The sequence below is a fragment of the Hesperophylax consimilis genome, chromosome 13 (genome assembly GCF_061612785.1).
Source record: "Hesperophylax consimilis isolate HC1 chromosome 13, BYU_Hcon_1.0, whole genome shotgun sequence".
NCBI lineage: Eukaryota > Metazoa > Arthropoda > Insecta > Trichoptera > Limnephilidae > Hesperophylax > Hesperophylax consimilis.
The window spans coordinates 3,719,451-3,741,825 of NC_142848.1; the positions used below are offsets into that span (position 1 = coordinate 3,719,451).

The 22,375-nt window shown below is 33.6% G+C and overlaps 1 protein-coding gene across 1 annotated transcript; it reads left to right on the forward strand.

Moving 5' to 3' along the window:
• Window positions 1-794: 794 nt before the first annotated feature.
• On the forward strand, window positions 795-16,478 carry Rab19 (RAS oncogene family member Rab19). Its single transcript, XM_089638735.1, has 4 exons — window positions 795-1,086; window positions 1,455-1,539; window positions 1,784-2,040; window positions 8,197-16,478. The coding sequence occupies exons 1-4, from the start codon at window positions 874-876 to the stop codon at window positions 8,311-8,313; spliced, it is 672 nt and encodes a 223-aa protein (XP_089494861.1). The 5' UTR covers window positions 795-873; the 3' UTR covers window positions 8,314-16,478.
• Window positions 16,479-22,375: the final 5,897 nt, after the last annotated feature.

Genomic DNA, 22,375 nt, shown 5'->3' on the forward strand with positions numbered 1-22,375 from the left:
CGCAAAACACAAGAAATAACAACAAACACGTACAATAGAAACACTAGATCTGATGATCAAAAACTTATCCAACAAATAATTACTAATACAACTTTTGGGCAAAAAAGCTTCTTATATCATAGTATTAAACTCTACAACAAAATACCACTCACACTCAAAAACCTCAACACTTTAACATTTAAATCTGAAATAAAAAGCTGGATACTTAACATAGGAAGATCTGAAATAGAAAATTTACTGAAATCAAACACAGACTAAAACAGAATCAACTGAACTATACCAAAAAACATTTCATATATATAACTTTACCAAAAAACACTTCATATATATATATATATATCGCATGATATTTGTTCATAATTAAATTTATTTGTAACTTTGATGTAATATTAATTTTCTTATAATTAAATTATACATAATATGTAAATGAAATCCTCAGCACGGGAGATCCCAGTGAGGATATCATTATATCTATTTGTTACACAAAAAAAAGATGATAAAACACTTATTATTATTATTATTATTAATGTTATAATATTAGATCTGTATTTGGTAAGGCACACTGAAGGAATAATTTTAAGAACATGACCATAAACACTAAATTACCGTTTTCGATTTTGTTATAGTAAAGCGCACTTGAAGTGAAATGACACTAAACTGTGCTATATAAATGCTATTTTATTATTTAATTACTACGTTTGCCCCATTCTCCCCCATAGTTCTTTAGTTGATTTATTTATTTTTATGTTGCTTAACCTTCAAATTGACAGCTACATTTCCTAGTTAGATTTCCTATCGCTGTTGAAGATGTGAAGATGGCTGAACAATAAACAGTGCTTTTGATTGACAGATGACAATATAATAATATTTATAATGTCTAGTCGAAATCCGACAACTTTAATGAGCTTATCGAACGATGAACACTTTGATTATTTATTTAAAATTGTTTTGATCGGAGACTGTGGCACGGGGAAGACATGCATAGTTCAGAGGCTAAAATCGGGAAATTTCATCGAACGACATGGAAATACGATTGGTGTAGATTTCTCAATGAAAACAGTCGTTGTAGATGGAAAAAGAGTTAAGGTAAAATTAAAATATTTACTTTTTCTTAAAATTTTCGAATTACTCCGTCCATTGTGATGAAGATGTTTATTTTTAGCCCACACAACCTTGTAATATACATTAATTTGTAATAACATTAATGATTAACTAATAAGCACGCTATTAAATCATGCAAATTACCCTTAGTTTGTTTCAGCAATGATTAAATTCATTGTAAGTTCCAACAAGATTAGCCTCAATTTGTTATTATTTAATTAATTATTATTTGACCCCTTTTAAATACTTCCCATATTTTAAAGAATTTTAATCATTTATGAATGCATGATTCATAGCATACAGATTTTGTAAGTATAACATTTTATTTATATTTCATGTTATTCTATTTATAGTTACAAATTTGGGACACAGCGGGACAGGAGAGATTTCGAACAATTACACAAAGTTATTACAGATCTGCCAATGGAGTCATTATAGGTATGACAATCACCTCATGTTAACCTTTTTTTAAATGTTAAAAAAATCATAAATATATTTTTGCACGTACATGACAATTGAAATATTATGTCAATAAAAATGAAAGAATCTTATTTTTACTTCTATAAATATTCTACATTCAAAAAGGAAAAAAAAGCATTTTTATCACATAGTAAGTACCTAACTTAATTTATGGTATTTAGGTAGGTACCCAATATAATATATTTTTTAATTATCTTTTCAGTTTATGATATTACAAAGAGGGCATCATTTCTCTCTCTCCAGCGATGGATTGACGAGGTGAGGAGGTACACTTCAACCACGGCCCTTCTGTTACTAGTGGGCAACAAGTGTGACATGACGCCGCTACGGGAGGTGGAGTTTGCCGAGGCCGAAGCGATGTGCCGCTATATCCCGGAGATCATGTTTGTCATGGAGACATCAGCCAAGGATAACACTAATGTGGAAGATGCTTTCATGTGTTTAGCCACAGAACTTAAGGTACCTATTTTTCAAATACTTTGAACATCATTACCATAGCACTTCATTCGGGGATAGGATTCGGCATTCTCCACAAATGCTTTCTACTGGCTGAGTTTTGAGTAAATTGTTTATTTTTTGTGTTAAGAATTTGTTTTAAGGTGCTGGTAAACGATTAAAATAAATTGGCCATTGTCTATTATTAAACAATTGTTTTGGCCGTCATTAGTCTTGCAGGACAAGGTGTTAGCTGTTAATATTGTTGTGTCCCGATGTAGTGTTGGTAAAAATATATGTAGATCAATGCCGCTCAACAGATGTCGTTAGAGTGTGTAATTTAAAATTAGGATATATAGTTGTGTAGTTTTAAGGTGTCTCCATAGGTGTCAATAGTAGTACCACATGACAGAGACAACATGTCAGACTTTTTGGTCTAATACCCGAATGGTTACGAAGATAGCTGGTGTTAGCCGATCGACAGGCGAGCGTCATCAGTAAGCGATCCTCCTGCTTCAGAATAACTTAGGGCATCCTATAAAATGGACGTGAGTCATTGTAAATACATCACGATAATAAACATTTTTGTAATCTCAGATGAACCGAAGTAGTATTATAATCTCCCGATCATCTCAAGTGTATTGTCAATAGAAGGAAAACCACAGGACACCACACCTGTCAAGATTGCCGTAATGTATAAGACAAATTCGTAACACAAAAAACAATATCTTGCAATAACTCCACCATATTGTATGATCTTGAAAAAAAGTTGCATAATTATTAGGTGGCGTACAGAGACCCATATGTTTAACAGAGTGAAAAGGAAAAAAGTTGCCCATTTACCAGAGCCTTTATGCATTACGGAAATCTCGACAGGGCACTACAATATTGATGGCCAACACCTTGCCCTACAAGAATATTGACGGCCAAGGCAATTGTTCGACAATCGGCAATAATAGGCAGGTTTACCTGCACCTTTATGTAACTACTAGTCTTATTTTAGTTCTCAAGTACTTTGATGGTGAAATTTATTTGGTGCTAGTTAAGGTGGAAACACATTACTAAAACCCGACGCGACCCGATGAAACTCGATGCGTGTTGAGTCGAATCAAATGTATTGTTTTCTTATGACCAGAATCACACCTATGAACATCCGACATGGCGTCGCGTCGGATGTTCATAGTGTGATTCTGGTCATAAGAAAACAATACATTTGATTCGACTCAACACGCATCGCGTTTCATCGGGTCGCGTCGGGTTTTAATAATGTGTTTCCACCTTTACTGTCAAGGGAATAAGTTGAATATGGATGATATGATTACTGGAGTTACGCAGACCGTCTCCTTATCAATATATTATAATAAATTTTTTTTATTCTTCGAGTCGAGCAGTCCAATGGAGCTTTGATAACAGGGGTCAGCGTCCGGACTTGGCAATTTAGTAAAAGAGTTCATAGATGTTATTGAAGCTAGGAATGTGTGCCAAGACAGAGTTGTATGGGGGTCCATCCTCTCTGCCTACCCAAGCGGTAAATGGCTTGGATATTAGATAATTTATTGTAGTGCTATTAAAATAATATTATGAAGGAAAATGGTTACAATAAATAATTGATGAGTCAATCCCCTTTAGTTCAGAAGCTAATTTATTACTTTGTGATGGAGTTTTTTAGATTTAATGTTTTATCTATTCTGTGAATTTCATTATGCATACTGTATAATTTTTTTTTATTGAACAGACAGTGTGGGTGGAACAATATTTGATTACAGCATGCCTTTTGTTAAACACATTATACCAGTTTTATAAATTAAATTAAGGTACCATTCATAAAATAATGCAAAAAATATCTCTTTGTGAATCCAAATAAAAATTCTCAAACAGGAGCTTTGATGTCATGAAAAAAATAAATTATTTTACCATTAACACGCTGGGTACCTTACATGTATATCGGATGAACGCTATTTTTATCCCATTTTTTGTTATTTGACATAACCATAGACGTTACTGTACTATTGTAGCAATTGCCGTTCAAATGATGATCAATTCTATAAAGAATAGAATGTAAGTTGAAGTCGATTCAAATTAGGCTTCTGTTTCTATGGGGAATTCTGGCGTAGAAAACCTATTCTCACTGTTTATTTTAGAATCAATGAAATAGATCATAGAATAGGTGAGTTGTGCCATTAGACGAGTCTAAAGGCCCCAGTACACATTCGGCCAACGCGTGCGGCGAATGCGACCGGCAGATTTTCGTGATACCGTTCACACATTCGCGTGTTCATTCGGCGTTGGTCGCTAGATGAAGATGGACGTTAGGGCGACTGCGGCCGCTGCGATATACTTGTACAGCGCTTTCAAATTTTTTTTACTTGTGCACCAGAGAAGAGTGATTAAAAAAAGATGGCGCAAAAGAAGATGGTGGATGCTGAGTATTCATCGAAACAGAACAAGGTAAATCAAATTTTGTTTTAATTGTTAGTATCCTATTTTGAATGTGTGTACTTCTAGAGTATTCTGCCACCCCTTTGTGAAAATATAGGCGTGACGGTATTTATTTTTATTATATAGAATTTAAAAAAAACATTTTTTTAGGGAGACCATGAACAACCAACTTGCCGAGCTTCTAGCAGAGCCATCTGGAGAGTTTGAAAACTTCGTACGATTGTCACCTACTGACTTTGAATACCTCGTACAAAAAATTTCCCCGATCGTTTCAAAACAGGACACAAAATGGAGGGAAGCTATACCAGTAAAAATACGGCTAGCAGTGACTTTAAGATTCCTAGCTACCGGGAACAGTTACAGAAGTCTGCACTATCTGTTTAAAATGTCAAGCCCAGCCATCTCACGCATAGTGATTGAAGTCTGTTTAGCACTCAATGAAGTGTTAAAAGATATGATTAAGGTAGGTAAAAAAAAAGGTTTTATTTTTAATCAATTATTTATTTCAAGATAATACTTAGCTTATTTGTGTTGACAAATATTTGACTCAAATAGGTTTCAATTAATTTGTTTTTTTTATGCATCTCTATATGCTCGATAAAGAATATTTTGTGATGGAGTTGCGTCAGTTTCTGAAGAATTGTACCCTTCGCACGTGTAACTGTGATCATCAGTCATAGTATGTTGAGAGACTTCTGGTATACTTATTACAACAGGAGATTCTTGCTGTTCTTGTGACGGTGGATGGGTTGGGTTGGGTGAAGATTGTGACGTGTATATTTGTGCTGGGGCTAAAACTTCATTGGAAATTATTTGAACTCGTCGAGGTAGAAGTTGATTAGGAACATAATATGTAGATGGTGGTGTACTTGCTGAAAATGGTCTGTTTTGAGGGGAAGAAGGCGGAGGAGGCGAGCATGACCATTCAGATCGGTATAAATTTTGAGAAGATGGTGGACGAATGACATATGAATTTTGAGAAGAGGGCGGACGAATGAAGTATGAATTTTTAGGAATCATTTGTGATTTTCGACGTCTGTTTAACAACATGTTATCTATATCTAACATGATTTCTTCTCTTTCAATCTCTGTATATTTCCTCAGTTTTGTTGCAAGAAGTTTTCCATATAATTCGCATGGATCATCTTCTCGTGTTGAAGAATCTTTACTTAGGACTTGATTTAAAGTGTTGAAAGCATTTGACATCTCTCTGCTAGCCTCTGCTAATTCTGGCGGATTTTTGCAACGTCGCTTTGTAGCTGGAACTTTTCCTGGATTACTGTTACTCCCAGCTACGGAGTTGTTTCCTTGACTATCATCTTGTTCATCTAGTGTATCTTCTACAGAATATGTCGATGATGAAGCCTGTAAAAAAATAACTTGTTAAAAACATGTTGAAATTTTTTTAATAAATTTTTTAACTCGTTAAAAACTTTTTTTTCAGATGCCTGAAACTGCAGACGAATGGGTTAACAAGTCAGAAGGATTTACTTTCCCCCATTGCCTTGGGGCTATAGATGGCAAACACATAACTATACAATCACCGGCAAAGAGTGCGTCTGACTATATTAACTATAAAGGCAGCTTCAGCATTGTTCTACTAGCTCTAGTTGATAGTAATTATTGTTTTTTGTTTGCCGATGTAGGATGTAAAGGTCGGATAAGTGATGGCGGCGTATTTAATCAGAGTGTTTTATGTCAAAAACTATCTTCTGGCACTATGAATTTACCACCTCCGAGCCCACTTCCGGATGGCGACAATGATATTCCGTTCGTATTTTTAGGAGATGGAGCATTTGCGCTTAGTAGCCACATAATGAAACCTTTTGCAGGCCACCATGCCCAAGGATCCTCGGAAAGAATATTTAATCAGCAATTGTCTCATTCTCGTGTAAAAGTAGAAAATACTTTCGGCATCCTATCCAACAGGTTTCGAATTTTTAAAAAAGCTATAGCTCTGGAAACCCCTTTACGAGCCTCTATTATTTCAATGTCTTGTCTACTTTTACATAACTTCTTGAGATACAGTAGTTCATCTCGGAATATTTATACACCCCCAGGTTCATTTGATACTTTCATTAACGGAGAACTTGTACGGCCAGGTTCATGGAGAAATGAAAATAGAGATAGTGCTTTGTTGCCATTACAAAATGTGCCACGTAGACCTACCCAAACAGCAACCCAGATACGGTTGGATTTTATGAATTATTTTTGTAGAAACAGTATAGAAAATAATTAAAATTTGTCAAAATAAATATGTTGTTTTACTTACACTGTTACCCTCTGTGTTAATAATGCTGGAACATTCATAAACGTCATTTAAAAAATTGTCCATTGCTTCATAAAACGGCCAAATTGGGTTGTAATATTCCTCTTCACCCATGCCGGATTTAATGGACTGGATTTTCTTCCTACGATGAATTCTGTACGTTGCCATTAACGACTCCTTCTTTTTTTTTAATTCACTTACAGGGATATTCATACTGTCTGCAATTCTACTCCAAGCATCATTAACCTGAAATAAAAAAAGTAGTTAGGAACTACTAGCTCTAGTTGATAGTAAAAACGAAAAAAGTAGCTAGGAACGGTATACCTATAGACAAATTAATATCGCAACTAAACATGTATTATTTTATGTAGTGAGGCAAGTTACTTACTCTGTTTTTATTTTTGTGTTGCTGGTGTTTGGGGTTCCATATAATGGATTCATTATGATAATAATCAATGAACCTAAACAGTTCTTCGTTACTCCATGGCGCCATATTCGCGACACGACACTACAGTCTACTAAATATACCAAACCACACACGTCCACTCCGGCCGACGCGCGACTATGAACTGAACGTTCGGCCAATGTGTGAACGCTCTTTGCCGCTCGCGCCAAATTCCTTTGATTCGTGCACGAAAAACCGACACTCATCGGCTCGCCGGCGAGCGTTGGCCGCAAACGCGAAATTCACACAAAATGGCCCAGTACACATTCGGCCAACGCGTTGGCCGCACGCGTTGGCCGAATGTGTACTGGGGCCTTTAGACCTAGTTAACATTCCATTTTCAAATTTTATTCAATTTTTAATGTGGTCGAATGACTAATGTTTTTACTGGTTCAAGCTAAAATGATTATAAAAGAAAGGGTGAGTAAGAGTTGTGATTAGAGTAGGTATCTTGGAGAGTGATTGCGATTAACTCTTTGTAGTGGGAGTAAAACTTGTATTTATGAGTACCTAGGTACTTGATTAGTCAATTGTAAGGCGGGGCATTTTTGTCTGGAAAGACTTACTCAATGAGGAAAAGAAGTAATTCGAATAACTTATGGTAATTCATTCATGCTTAAATTTGTAACAGTTGTATATTTTATACGACCAATATTTGTTTAAACTATCTTATAATATACTAACACACCCATGTGGGTTAAATAAATATTGGTCATATTTAAAATGTATTTATTTATGCAAGTGATTATAAACAAATATTTATTATAATTCGATAAGATCTGGACATACATAATATATTATATGTGTTATAGAAGAAAGCAAACACTTTGTGGCTTGATATTATATGAATGAAAAGAGTTCTTTGTTTAAAACCACTTTATTTGAGTTATACACTTCGACCGGTTTCGATTGAGCTCAACCTTCATCAGGACAATAAACATATAAACTAAATTACAGTTTACCTAATAATCTTCCTCTCTACTGTTTGACTTTCTTCCATTTATTGAAATCAATGTTTACTTTCCAGAGACGGCACGAAACGAGCGAAGTACAAAACGGCAGCGAGGGATCCGTGACCCTGGGCGGCAGCAGTGCCATCATATCCAAGTGCAGCCCCTGCGGAGGCGGCAGCAGAACCACATAATCCCTCCCAGCCGGCTTCTGTTCCTCTCTCCTCGTTCATTCAGACATAGGAGCTTTCTCCTGATAGATCTGACTCCTCACGGATGCCATTGGCTCATGGACGATGGGGTAATGTAATGTGTTAATCGTGTTGATGTAACGACGGTGATAGCTTAATATTCTGAAGTTGCCATCACGTATGGAATGAAAATCTTTTAAATTAAAATGTGTAATTATTAAGTTCTGCTCGGTTTATATGGTCACAGAAAAGCGGTAGATACCAACTCATGAATACGCCATTTAATTATCATTAAAAATTGGTTCAACCCAAAATTAAATTATGGCCTATTGCTAAAAGTATCAAAATACATAAAGGTCTTTGGTTAATTCAGAAATTAAAGTTTGTTCTTTTTTAATATTTGGGAGAAATTCTTGGGTTTATTTGGAGTAAGAATTGAGGCTTGTTAAAACACAGACGGCTATCTTCATCATTGGTCTAAAATGAGTTGGACGATGGATAGAAAAACAAAAATACTATTGACAGCTGCAAAGGTTTCGGTTTTTATAAATAACATCATCACTTACATTTTTGAATTATTGTATTTAGTTCCGAAACAACAACTGCAATCTGCTTTAGGTTACAGAACAAAAACGGCAGTATTTGATTGGGCCAATCAGAGAGCCTGAAATTTAATATTCAACATGGCCTCCCCATACAAAAAGTTAACCTAAAAAAAATTACATTTTCAGTTCCTAATAATACCGTCAAAATCCGCGTGTGTTTAAAAATTAGTAAGCTTGACCAGTGACGACAAATAAAAGAATTGGTATTAGCATGTTTTTTTTTTTTGTAGATAACGTTGTTTGACTTTAAGCCCTCGAATTATTGGTGTATTTTATTTTTAGATAAAATTATTTCACTTAAGCCGATTCCCTCCGAGCTGTCACAATTTAAGGCAGCTGTCATAGAAGGTCTAGTTCGGGCCGCCATATTTAATGTTGCTTATAAACATATTTATGTTTACTTAAAGTCGTATGCATTGCCATCTTACGTTTTTTAAATTAATAAAAAATAAATTATGTAAAACAATTAATTTGTATTCAATAAATACAAAAACAAAAAGCTACGTAATTTTTACTACATCAATAAATTCAGGACAAGTTTTCACAAAAATTAATTTAGTTCCTGTCATAATAATTTTGAATGCGATGGGTTAATACAAAGATATTAGAAGAACGAGATGTGCTATGAGCAGTTCGTACTGTGTGGAATTGTTTTGCCCAGTGTCGCCGGTTTTGTTCACCAATACTACTGCACACCTTCGCTTACGCTAAGGTAGCCGCACTAATACATAGAACAGATTTCTGTGCGTACACGTCCCGATACCGTTCAAAGTACCCTAATTAGGTAGTACTCCGCCTACGGTCCGACGGACAACATAGCATATCTCGTTCTTCTAATATCTTTGGGTTAATACCTAGAATTGTTTGTATGTTTTTTGTAGTTGGCGTTGTTTGACTTTAAGCCATCAATATTTTACTCCAAATAAGCTAAGAAATAATGTCTGTAGGGTATGTCTTATTACACCCGGTATATACTTCGTATATAGTTTGTAAATATATAATATAAAATGTATTTAGGTGGGGGTAGGAACCTGGGAGGGGTCTCATTGTGTCGGGAGGGTCGTGCCGTTTTCAGTCGTTACTGTAGTTTGGTCCGGACACCGGGGTTTCGCCGTCCGCATGTTTCTTGAAAATGGCCGTTCTTTCGTTGCCACCCTGCGGGCCTGCCGGCTGCATTTTGCGGCTTTTTCCTTTGGGGCTACCTGAAGTAAAATTTTTGGATGAACTCAAGGATCGAATTCGGGAGGAAATCGCCACTATACCCGTCAAAATGTGCCAAAATGTGGTCAAAAACTTCAGAAATTGCCTTCATCAATGTATCGCATGCTGGGGGTCATCATCTTTCTGGTGTCATCTTCAAGGCTTGATGCATAAAATGCCATGATGTACCGAATAAAATAAACCCCATTTCTTTAAGTTTCCCCTTTTTATTTAATAGCTCTTCAAAACTGCCCTATCTGTTTTTTCTCACTGTTTTGTAGCAATACGTAATAAAAGACATATTTTTTTACAAATTGACTGTATGTGTCTTCGTTTATCACTGTTTTAAAGTACATAATATAAACCAAGCAAAACTTAATAATATATTTTAAGTATGATCTTTTGATTTCATATCAAAGTATTAGAAACAATCTGGAATTTTACAAATTAAATGGCTTTGTGTACATTGTGAGTACAACAACTTTATCCAATGTTGAGATTTTAGATATGAGATTAGGTCGCCAAACAAATTGATATTACATATTACGTACATGGTGCCCGGAAACTTGTGGTATAAGCGGGAAACTGGTGAATCTACATCACATTTAGAGTCGATTTTGTAGTACAACTTTTATTTTTTCTCAAATTTGTGTTTACAAATAAATTGAGTCCAAAGTTTTGAAATTTTTAGGACAAATGAAAAAAAAAGTTCTCTACAAGGTTAATATCAGCTGCTTATACCCAGCTTCAGAAATTGTTTTTAACCCTTTATTTGCGGAAAAAAAAAAGTTTAAAAAATAATCAAAATGATCAGATGGAAAAAAAAATAGTTTTTTAGGTTTTCCTTGTAGATTTATCAGTTTCTCACTTGTATCACTAGTTTCCAGACACCATGTGCTAATATATTTCTGATATTTAAAAATTATTATTTTTATATTTATAAGTATATATTATGTTAGCTTGGGAGCCGCGATAAAATGTGGTAGGCCATAACTAGCCCAGGCCAGATAGAAAGGTAAAAAACGGTCCTGTGGTTTTTTTAATTTTGTTTTTTTATTGTTTTTACAACAACTGATTATGTCTTATAAACTACAGTTATAAAACCATGACAACTTTTTGATGTCATTGGAATTCCCTAACCTCACTTGTAATGTAGTTTTTATTTTGTTAGCAGTATAAATAATAGTATGTGTCATCGTAATGACTTAGTCTGAAGGGAGGCTTCTTAAAATAGATCTTCAATAAAAATTTTATTTGATTTTATGTACACAATTTTTTTTAAAATTGTTTTATATTTTGATATTATTATCTTGTAGGAAAGTACCCCACTGACTCAAATTTACTAAAATGATTAAGAAAGGTTTTTGCGAAACTTTATTTTATAATACATTTTCTTTTCCCAAAGATATTTAGTTTCTTTGCAATATAATAGTTGAATTTATAAAGATTATTGGTAATGGATAATCCTAATTTATTTATTAAGTGTTATATTCTTATTGTAGAAATATGTGTGATCCATAGAAGTAAGTATCGATACAATTAATGGAGTATAATATAATATTAGGATAAATATATTTAAATGGTACATTGTACTGATTTATTTTTCCTTTCCATTCTTATAGAAATGTAACAATCCATTTCAATATCAATTTTTTAAAATATTAACTTCACACGGGGAGGCCCTAAGGGAAATAATTTCCCTCAATGCCATCTTTGGGGATGCCGTGTTGTGGGGTATATTTAGAAATCAACAAAATAAGCCATTTCAACAATAGTTACTAATAAATAATATTATGATTCAGTTAATTGAAGACCTCAAAAAAATTGGGATACATTTGCCGAATTTTATTTTAAGAGTAAGAAAGTACCCGGCAATATGGCAACACATTTAAGAGGCTAGAATCTCTCTGTGTCTCGAATTGAAGCCCTGTAAATGGGATTTCACTGATTAATTGAATTTAGGGAATATTTTATTAGTTATGATTGGTTTAGATTGTGGCCAATGAAACGGAACATCTTTATTGGCTAATTCCTAATGAAAACATAAATCACATTTGAGCATAAAGCATGTTATTTTATTAGTATTGAAAAATTCAAATTATAATTAACTTTACTAATTTTTTCAACATTTCAAGGAAGTTCTTCAGTTATAATTATATTATATTTGGGGATGGTCGGATACTCTGTAGAGAAGCCGCTTGCACAGAGTGGGTGACTTACGGAATTCAATAATTATTTGTCTATTTTTAACCAGAAGTATTTGTGTGGGCTCAAAAATTATATCCTTAGAAAGTCAAACCAATATATTCATGGTGTTGATTCATTGCTAAAATGGATACTAGCGCATCTTCTGTCTTTATTGCCTTGAGTAAAATGGCAAAGATGTACTATTTTAGTTTATGCAGCACATATGAAGCATTCCTTTCTTGAATCAAAATCATTTTTAGACTGGTTCGATGCTATAATAGTGAAACCCTTTTATAAGGTTTTCCAAGGGACCGAGAAAAAAACTTATTACCTGGGATAAATTAGGCCATTTTTTAATTTTTGTCTTCAAGGGACCGAAAAAAAGAACTTATTATGCGTGAAAGCTTCTTATCTAGGAACCTTATGTGAGGGTTTTACTGTATGTATCTTTTGTTACATTGTTAATATATCCTTTTATAAATATTATTTTCAATAATTATTCCTGATTTATGTACAATTTGTAAATTAGATACAATTAATTAATATTTATCTAATCGGTTTAACCAGTGCCATGATGAAAGTTTTGCACTGAACAAATTGACACAACGGGGTATTTGTATTGATATTGGTGTTAACAAATTATTACACTCATAAATATTTTTAATATCTCTTTTCTCCAGATGTTTATTATGTATGTATGTACATATTATTAATATTATTGTGATTATTTTTGTATTAGATCTGAAATGTAAGCCTAGCCAATGTAATATACATCTACATTATGTTATATTGTCAACAACTCATACTATATAATTTGAAATTAGATTTTTTTTTAACTCGTAAATCTTTCTTTGTGTTATTGCTACATATTCCTGATTTGTGCTTTAAATAATATATGAATCTGCTTTCATTAAAAATGGTGGTTTAGTAGCATACACAAATGGTTTACCAAATTAAACAAACCAGTGATTTACAAAAAAAATCTGTTTAGAGAGACAATTGAAAGTTAAAATTCCTTGCATTTTTATCTTAGTTTGTGCTAACGCCAAGATTTGAATCCTAGGATATTCCACTAACTGGAGAACTGCTCTAATCCACTGAGTTATCACAGCATTGTTCGCACGAAGCAGATACTTTGTGATGTGACATTATAATTTTAGATAAATCAATAACTTAGTAACACCACCTTTATTTTTATAATTAATGCCAACCGTGTTTCGCTACAACCGTAGCTTCTTCGGGGCCGTATAATACTGTATTCAAATCTAAAATCTACAAGTAACACGTGTAATAAATATTTTAAGCTTTCACAAAGAGGTTTCAAATAATTGGGTTTACCTCCAGTGGAGTAATGGGAAGAAAGGGGGTTGGAAATAGAGAGGTCTTTGTCACCAGGGAACAACCTGACTGAGAACCCGATCGGCATTAAGTATAAAAATAAATGTTGTGTTTACTAAGTTATTGGTTTATTTTAAAATAATATTTTGTTTTTCTTATCGACCGGATTCCCATTTTTATTTATTAACTAAACGGAAATATTAATTTAAATGAGTAGTGTGTGCAGTAAAGTTTTGTCCTAGGTCATCTTGGGAACAAGTACATAATAATATAATTTAATTAAACATGCATAATTTTGCTAAGACTAGGTATCTAATAAGAGTATTTTATTAATTTATTTGGTCCATAGTATTAGATTTTTTAAACAAAATTTACACTGACAATTTATCATTTAAGATCTGAAAATCTTTTGCCATGAAATTGAACAAAATAGCTTTACGAGATGTCACTTTATATTGGAGATTGTTTTGTGATCCATACTTTGTACCTATGACTTTGAGAATAATATTTCCTGTAGCCTAAAAGTACCAATGTTGAGGAATACATTCAATCATAGAATAAAGAAGAAAACTAGAAGTGCCACTTAGTCTGGCTCGCTCATTTGAATTTCATAAACACAGTTTTGTATTGGAATAGCCTACGAGACATGTCTACTAGGCATTTCTTGGATTATTCTTTATTCTATGCTAATGCATAATATGTTCACAAACTTTGTAAAATTGTGTTGGGTGTTTGAAATCATATTTATTTTATGAAAGATTAAAGAATGTCTGCATACAATAGGGTATTTTCATTGTTTTATTTTTTTGTCTCGGAAAAAATTACAATAATGAAGGTGTTTTTTGTTTTTTGTTTTAAGTTAACGAATAAATTTTCTATAATGATTTAAATTTCGTCATTTTCGATATAGCGTCAAAATGACATGTTCGTTTTTATTCGTGAATTCGGTGGCGTTGCAGTCACGCCGGGTAACATTGGACTCTTAATTTGACACTTAATAATTTGTTAACATTGGAGACATTCGTCTTACTAGCCAGTGGCGATGTCTATGTCATAATGACGTTGTCGCCAGTTGGAACCGTTTCAGAATGTGCGGTTCTTAAAATCAATAATTATAACTAAAAATATTAAATTTACACATTTTTAACGGTATTCATAGTATGTGAAAATATGTATGCCATTTAGTTTTTTCTTCATTGAGTGTATTTTTATGCAGTGAACTCAAACTAAAAGAAAAACTGTGAGGCCTGCAAATGTGAGTTGAAATCATCCACATGCCAAGCCCCATAACCATATACTTTTCAAAAAAAATAACCGTTTAAAACTCTGACTTAGATTATAGCTACTTTTAACTTCAATTGCAAATAAAAAATATGTTTTTAAAATCTTCCAATAAATATGATTTCAACACTTATGTAAATGCCTCAATTGAGAAGCTGGATGCATTAACAACTTGAGACGGGACAATGCCCTAAAATAAAGTCAGAATCATAACGACGTAAGTGAAGAAACCGTGCACAAAAATATGAAATGCGCGGCCCTGTGTATCGGACAGACCTAAGGTTGAATCTGCCATAGCAGGCCTAGAAAATTGATCTTTCCGTGGGATTTATTTTAATTATTTCTGAAGAATGTATTACTAAAATCTCTGATGTTTCTAGATGAATACTTCGGGAAGTTACTAATTCATCATCTAGAAAAATAAAATCTGATGCCTACTGCTAATTTTGTAGTTGAAAATATTTTAATGTAAATGTACTGTTTTTATTAATTTTAAACATAAACAACTTATATCTGTAGGTATTGGTCTAAAAAATATATATATTATTGTTACGAATTCGTAGGAATTAATTCAAATGTGAGCTTCGAGCAAACCCCCATTATTAGAGTCTTAGTTAAAATATGCTGAAAATTCCAGTAAGAAAGTGCATTTTTATAGATAATTTTTATAAAAAAGAAAAACGCTTTTCATTTCTGTTACAATACACTAATTTTCATAATTTTTTCAACATTCTCTTCAGAAGGTTTCAAACTATGATTATAAAAGCACAGAAATTGAATACAACATATTTATTGACAACAATATTACAGAAAATATATGGAAAATTTATTGCAAACGTAGCATTTGGCGGTAGTTCCAAGAATTACGTATTTGATTGTGTTACATTTTCAAGGTCATCCACACCATCGTTGCTGTCACTAATAACACGCAATCTCCGATTCACAGGAACCACAATATCACTTTCGATATCGCTCTCATAATCACTAACGCAGTTTTCAAATTGTTCTGTCATTTCAACATCTATATCTGAACTTTCACTCTCGACATTCTGAAATCAAAATTAGGAATATCAAAAATAATAATAATTACAGTGTTTATAGAAATAAATGAGTGATTGAAGAAAGTTAGAACGCAATTTAATTGATAAAAATATGAACGCGGAAACACAACCGTCACTGACGCGTGCCAAAAGTGAACTGTCGGAACGAGCGCTACCGCGACGCTGGCACTTTTCGCACACCTAAAGGTTAAGAGGCGCATAAGCTGTTTTCACTCCCATCGCCTTTTTGGGAACTCCAATCTTTTCTTCATCTGCTGTAGAAAAAATATTACTTTTATGGGTTTACACAGATGAAGCTACATGGAACAGTTTGAACACTAGTTACGAGTGAATATTACTTTTATGGGTTTACACAGACGAAGCTACATGCAACAGTTTGAACACTAGTTTCGAATGAATATTACTTTTATGGGTTTACACAGATGAAGCTACATGAAACAGTTTTAACACTAGTTAAAGTGAACGTTACGCATTTAAAAAAACTTTGAATGCTTTTTATTCAAAACTACAATTTTCATCGTAAGTTGTTATTGCATTCAGCTCCTCAATGGTAATTAAAGTCATACGTCTGTCACAAATTATTTTTATTTAATATGTAATGTACCCGGTACCAAAGGTGCTATATTTTATGTAATGCTAAACATTAAACAAACAATTTTATTTTATTTTGTGTTATTTTTAATAAACCTATCAACTATTCAGTCTTACCCAAAATAATCTATAAAAAAAACTATTTTTAATTATCATCCTAATTAATTGCTGCCTCCTACCATCTCTTGGGCCGGCTAGAAGCCAATTTTAAAGATTTATTTTGACTGAGGATTGAACCTTCCTCCCCTTGGAATGGAGCCAACACCGCTAACACCTAAGCCAAATCCTAATTGGACAATATCGACATTTATTTCGTATTTTAACTGCTGTATTTAAAAAACATATATTGTTATCGAATTTCAGGAAAAATGCGTGTGTGCGCGCATATGTATGCATGATTGCCACCAAAAGTTGATAGAAAGCATTGTCATTGACAACGAGTCTACCTGCCGAGTTGCAGCTCGATCGGATGTCGGGAAGTGCGTTAATTTCCACTTCTAAGATTCCATGTCACACGTTCATTTTTTAATTGATCATTCATGTATTCATTAATTCATGAAAACAAAATTGAATTTCTAATTGATATATTTAATCATAGGTTGTACTTTTTAATTTTTTTTTGTATTAACTGCACACAGAAAATAATTTCCCTCGGGGCCTGTCATCTTTGAGGATGCTGTGTGGATTGTCTTTTTTGAGGAGAGGAACCAGTGAACATGGGTCTTGAAGAGACAAAATGGAGGGAAGACACAGAGGCCGGCAAGTTGCTCCACAGCCGAGCTGTTAAACTCAAGAACGAGTCGTAGAAACGACCCCTTGTTATGTGACAAATGATGGGCGCAAGATTTACGCGTTTCCCGTCTATGCACCGGTGCCGAAGGGATCAATGACGCTAGTTCCTCGGAGCATCTTTCAATGAAATACTGGTAGAGACTCCGTGGTCGAAGGGTAAAGTTCTCGACTAGCAAGCGGGAGGTCGCGGGTTTAAATCCCGGCGTGTGCAAATAAGTTGTATTTGACTAATTTGTGTTATTTCACAAATTACTTATTTTAAATAGTGTATAGTATATTTGCAGCACGTTCCAGAATGGATGATATCGCCCTGGTGTGAGACCACCATTCAGAATTGAAAAGTTGCTTGAAATGTCTTTGGCCGTATTTGGTGAGCAGATCTGAATAGCCAGCCACTTCCCCACCTTCCTCCTCTCATCTCCTTCCCCTCCCCGATACCTTCAGCCTCACAACATACCCCAATTGGGGATGCCATAGTCTCACTGGCTTCAGACAGTTCGGACTCTTGTGTGGTGTGACATAAAAAAGAACAAGGACAGCATTTCCACCTGTGGACGTAGTCTGTGGTCTAAAGATTGCAATCTGTAGGAGAATCTATCAAATGGGCTGCCTATTTCTGCACAGAGTCAAGGGCTTTTTGAGGCTCGAAACCAGAGGTGGCTGCCAAATTCAACAGTATTATATACTTAACAGATAAGGTGACACTGTTTTTAATATATTTTATCTTTAAAAATCCACAGTTGATTAATGTAAAAAACGATTGCACTATCAAATAATATTTATATTTTGTCAACATTTTAATTTTGTGACGATCAATGTCTAATACCCTTTACAATGAGAATAATCTCTAGCTCTTATTTAATCACACTCTAAATTGATTATTTAAATCTGTAATCGAAGAATCGATCACCAAAAACAAAATTTAAAAACAACAGATGTTCATTCAGTTATAGTACACGATTTCTCATTTCGATATTCCTAACATTTGGAAGATAATTATACAAAATAATCTATTCAAAATAGACTATTCAAAAGAATTATTAGAATATGTACTATTCGGTTTTCGGCCTTCTATATAGGAACTACCAAAAAGAGAACTATTCAAATAGAAAGTATTATTTTTATTTATTTATATATTATTGAATTTTTTTTATACATACGTGGATAGTTACATAAAATATTGAAAACTGTATAAAAAATATTGTAATAAATGTACGTAATTAAAAAAAAAAAAATCCCACGAAGGCGAAGCCTGAGTGTGGGTATTATAAGTATTTTTATCTTATTTCTATGGTTTAAGTGGAGATACAATATCAAATATAAATTTAAGTTATTTTAAAAGACTTACTGTACAGATGCAATACAAGAAACTAAAGCTTGAAATATGTAAGAATATTAAAATAACACAAAAATAAGTTAAATACTAGTTTTTAAAGAAGACATCTTAAAAAGTGAATTAGCAAACAAAGCATGACAAACCTTAAAATATATCCGCTGTTTTGTATCTATGTGAAATAATAAAAAATAATCTGTCTATGGATATAAATGTTACAGATAGCTTTGCTAAAACTTATAAGAAAAAATATCTAGTTCAGTGTTTTTTAGTCAAGATTTGATGTAGTTTTTAAAAGATTGAAGGTTTACACACGTGGCCCTTTTAAAGGTTGTACATAAAGAATTATACATTTTTGGAGCAATAAAACTAATATGCCTTTGGGCCAACCTGGGTTTGCAGTGAGGCACAGCACATTCACAAGCGCCATGTCGTTGACTGGCACAATTTGAATTTTTAATAAAGTTGTTTGGTCGCTTGTAAATAAATTAAAGACATTGAACACTATAGGTCTGCTTAAGGTCCAAAATTTCAGTTTCTTGGAACAATTGTTTAGAGGGATAGGATTTAGTTTTTTGGTACATTATCTTAATAATTGATTTTTGTGCAATTTCTAGTGGTTTTACATGATTGTTGAAAGTTCCGCCCCAGCCAATTATTCCATAGGAAAGAGATGAATGAACTAGTGAGTCATAAACTAGTTTCATGGTTTTTATATTTACTACATTACTCATTCTTTTAAAAATATATTTTAGGTATCTCAATTAGTTAACAGTTTTTTTGAATATGACTGGTCCATTTAAGTTGACAATCTATAGTGACACCTAAATACTTAATAAGTTTTCATCTCCTCACAGCTACAGAATGTGTTTGGGTTACAATTTACGTTATGAAACTTCAAATTAAGATTGGTTTTAGGAGCTGACTTCTGTGTGTTATAGAAAGGAATACAAATAGTTTTATCATAATTTAGGGTAAGTAGGTTTCCATCTAGCCACTCTTTGACAATAGTTTGTTAGCTTTGTTAGTAGTATCTTCCCATGATTTTCCTTAGACTGTTATTGCAGTATCGTCAGCAAATGAGAAAATTTTACCAGGCATATTAATATTAAATAAGTCATTTTTATATATTAGAAAGAGTAGCGGCCCCAATACAGTTCCTTGTGGTACACCATGTATTACTAAATCAAAATTGCTCAAATATGTTCCAATTTTTGTGCATTGTTGGCGATTCAATACATAATTTTGTAACAGCATGAGACATTTATGTTTAATTCCAATATTTTCTTTAAGAGGTTGACTGTGTCAAAGGCTTTCTTTAAATCTAAAAAAATGTTTAGAGTTTTAATGTTTGAGTCCAGGTTAGAATAAATGTTTTTGGTTAAATTAAATATGGCATCATCAGTACCTAGTTTAGTTCTAAAGTCATATTGGTTGGGTGAAAGGAGTGAGTTTGATTCCAGAAAATCGACGATACGTTTTTTAATGCATTTTTCTAATATCTTAGACAATTGAGAAGTTAATGTGATGGGTCTTTAGTTGTCTGTTTTACATCGAGGTCCTGATTTGTGTATTGGGATGATGTTAGCTAGTTTGAATTTATTCGGAAAATACTGTCTCTGATGCATGCGTTAAATATATGGTGTAATGGTTTGATTTTATGTTTTTATTAAAATATACTATTCAAAGAGAAACTTAGGACGGGTTGTTTCAGATAATATGAACAATTCTTCAAATTTCAAAGTAAATTTTCAAGTTCTGTGAAAGTTCTTTTCAGGTTCTGTTTTATTTCAGTTCTGTCAAGTAACTGACTGGCCTATAATGATATAATAACAGAACTTGAATAGGACTTTCACGGAACCTGAAAAAGAAGGTTGAGATTTATTCAAATTCTATGAAACAACCCATTCTAAGTATATCTCCCGTTTCAGAAATTTCATTCAATAACACCATTCCTCATGAGTGAGTCATTTCACAAGTTGTAAAAGGATATGAACACATGGGTGGAATAAGAGCTTATAGGCCACTGCAATTAATGCGACAAAGGGGTTCGCGATCATAATTCTGGTAGTCCCAATTTTTTTAATATGTTTATATATTGGTCCCCTTATGTAAAATCAAAGTTATCGGAACGTATTGAAAATTGGGAGCTCGCAACGGTCCAAAAAATTATACCTTTCTTTCAATTCACTCACTTCTATTACGCCAAAAGTGCACACCTGTATCTTCAAGACATGTTGACATTGAAAGATAAAATGGATAAAATAGAGCTCGTTGGACGGATTTATTTATCTGCATAACATTTGTAAGGGTATCGAGTCATTCTGTGGGGTTGAATCAGGAACGTCAGAGCAACATGTGGAGATGAGGCCTACACGAATCAAGAGAGAGATGATCAAAACTTCCAAACTCTCATTGATTGGTTTGCTTGCCATGAACCATTTCCCAAATTAAACGTGGTTATGTCTACAAGCAATGCCACGATCGGGTATGACAAAGTCATATGGCCTAATAGATGAGGAAATTTGCTATGTCTAATAACCAGATCTTTGGAGTTCTACCCTTAAAATGTAAGGATGCGGTAGTTTTTCTTGCAGCAGTGACCAACAGTGTCAAAAATCTTCAGGTGTGACTGTGGCAATAATGCTATTACATCGTATTCGTATTGTGAAAAAGTCTGAAAGTGGACATACGGAATATTTCCAATATGAACTCACTCCTCTTCCATTGTCTCTTTTCTCAGAGGAAGGCATGCGTAAAGGGACGAAGTCCGTATTTTACTCATCTTTGAACCCTCTACCAATAACACAGAACTGGGAAACAGTAAAATTCACGTAGTTGATGAAGGATATTTACTGCCCAAAGTTGTATGGGGTCGTGCTCAACCTTTTTCAGCCATTTTCCAGCAACATGTCAGGTATGTACAAAATCATTATGGAGCAAATGCTTTATCACTTATCACTTCGATGGATACCCAAATATTCAGTAGAAAATAAAAGCACCAGGGGGTGGAAAGAGCACGGCGTGCCAGAGTTACAACTTCTGTTTTGTATTTTGAAAGAACCTGTTTTCTTGTGCACCTGTTGGTGCACAGGAAAATGTTTTTTGGAAGTTAGAAGAATAAGTCTCGTTTTATATCTCTATTCAGAACCGAAAATCTGCGACAAATGTTTTAAACACATTGAGATGAAAACATTGTATTCTTTCACGTCTAAATAGCTGCGATACAACCGGTGCTCTGTTCGGTAAAGGCCAATACCGTAAAACGTTCCTACTTTGCTCCTGCGAGGTAACTGTGCTCCAGTAAAATAAAAAGATTTGACTTTTTCTAGATGGAAGCACTCACGTATTTTAGTCATTTAAAAAGTGAAATCGGTAAATACTATTCTTCCTTTGGCAAAACTAATATGACAGATTGCCGGAAGTCGAACTTTTTTTGACATTCTCTGTCATGACCTCTGAGTGTGAGCTTGCTGTGGTTTACGTTCTCCGTCAAAATCCATTTGCATCTGAGAATTTTTTGAACGAATAGAGGTGAGTGTTATCTCATTTTATAAGGAATTTCATAAACTAATTGTGGACAAAATATTTTTTTTAATTTGGTGTATATTTTTGGAAAAATAGGATATTTTCGAGATTGGGTATTCTTTGCACATACTTTTGGGGATACAATGCTC

Bases quoted from the DNA above. Each gene is read 5' to 3' on its own strand.
- Rab19 (XM_089638735.1), top strand. From the start codon at position 874: ATGTCTAGTCGAAATCCGACAACTTTAATGAGCTTATCGAACGATGAA. The intron at 1,540-1,783 runs GTATGACAATCA...TTATCTTTTCAG, and splicing joins TGCCAATGGAGTCATTATAG to TTTATGATATTACAAAGAGG. The intron at 2,041-8,196 runs GTACCTATTTTT...TTTACTTTCCAG, and splicing joins GTTTAGCCACAGAACTTAAG to AGACGGCACGAAACGAGCGA.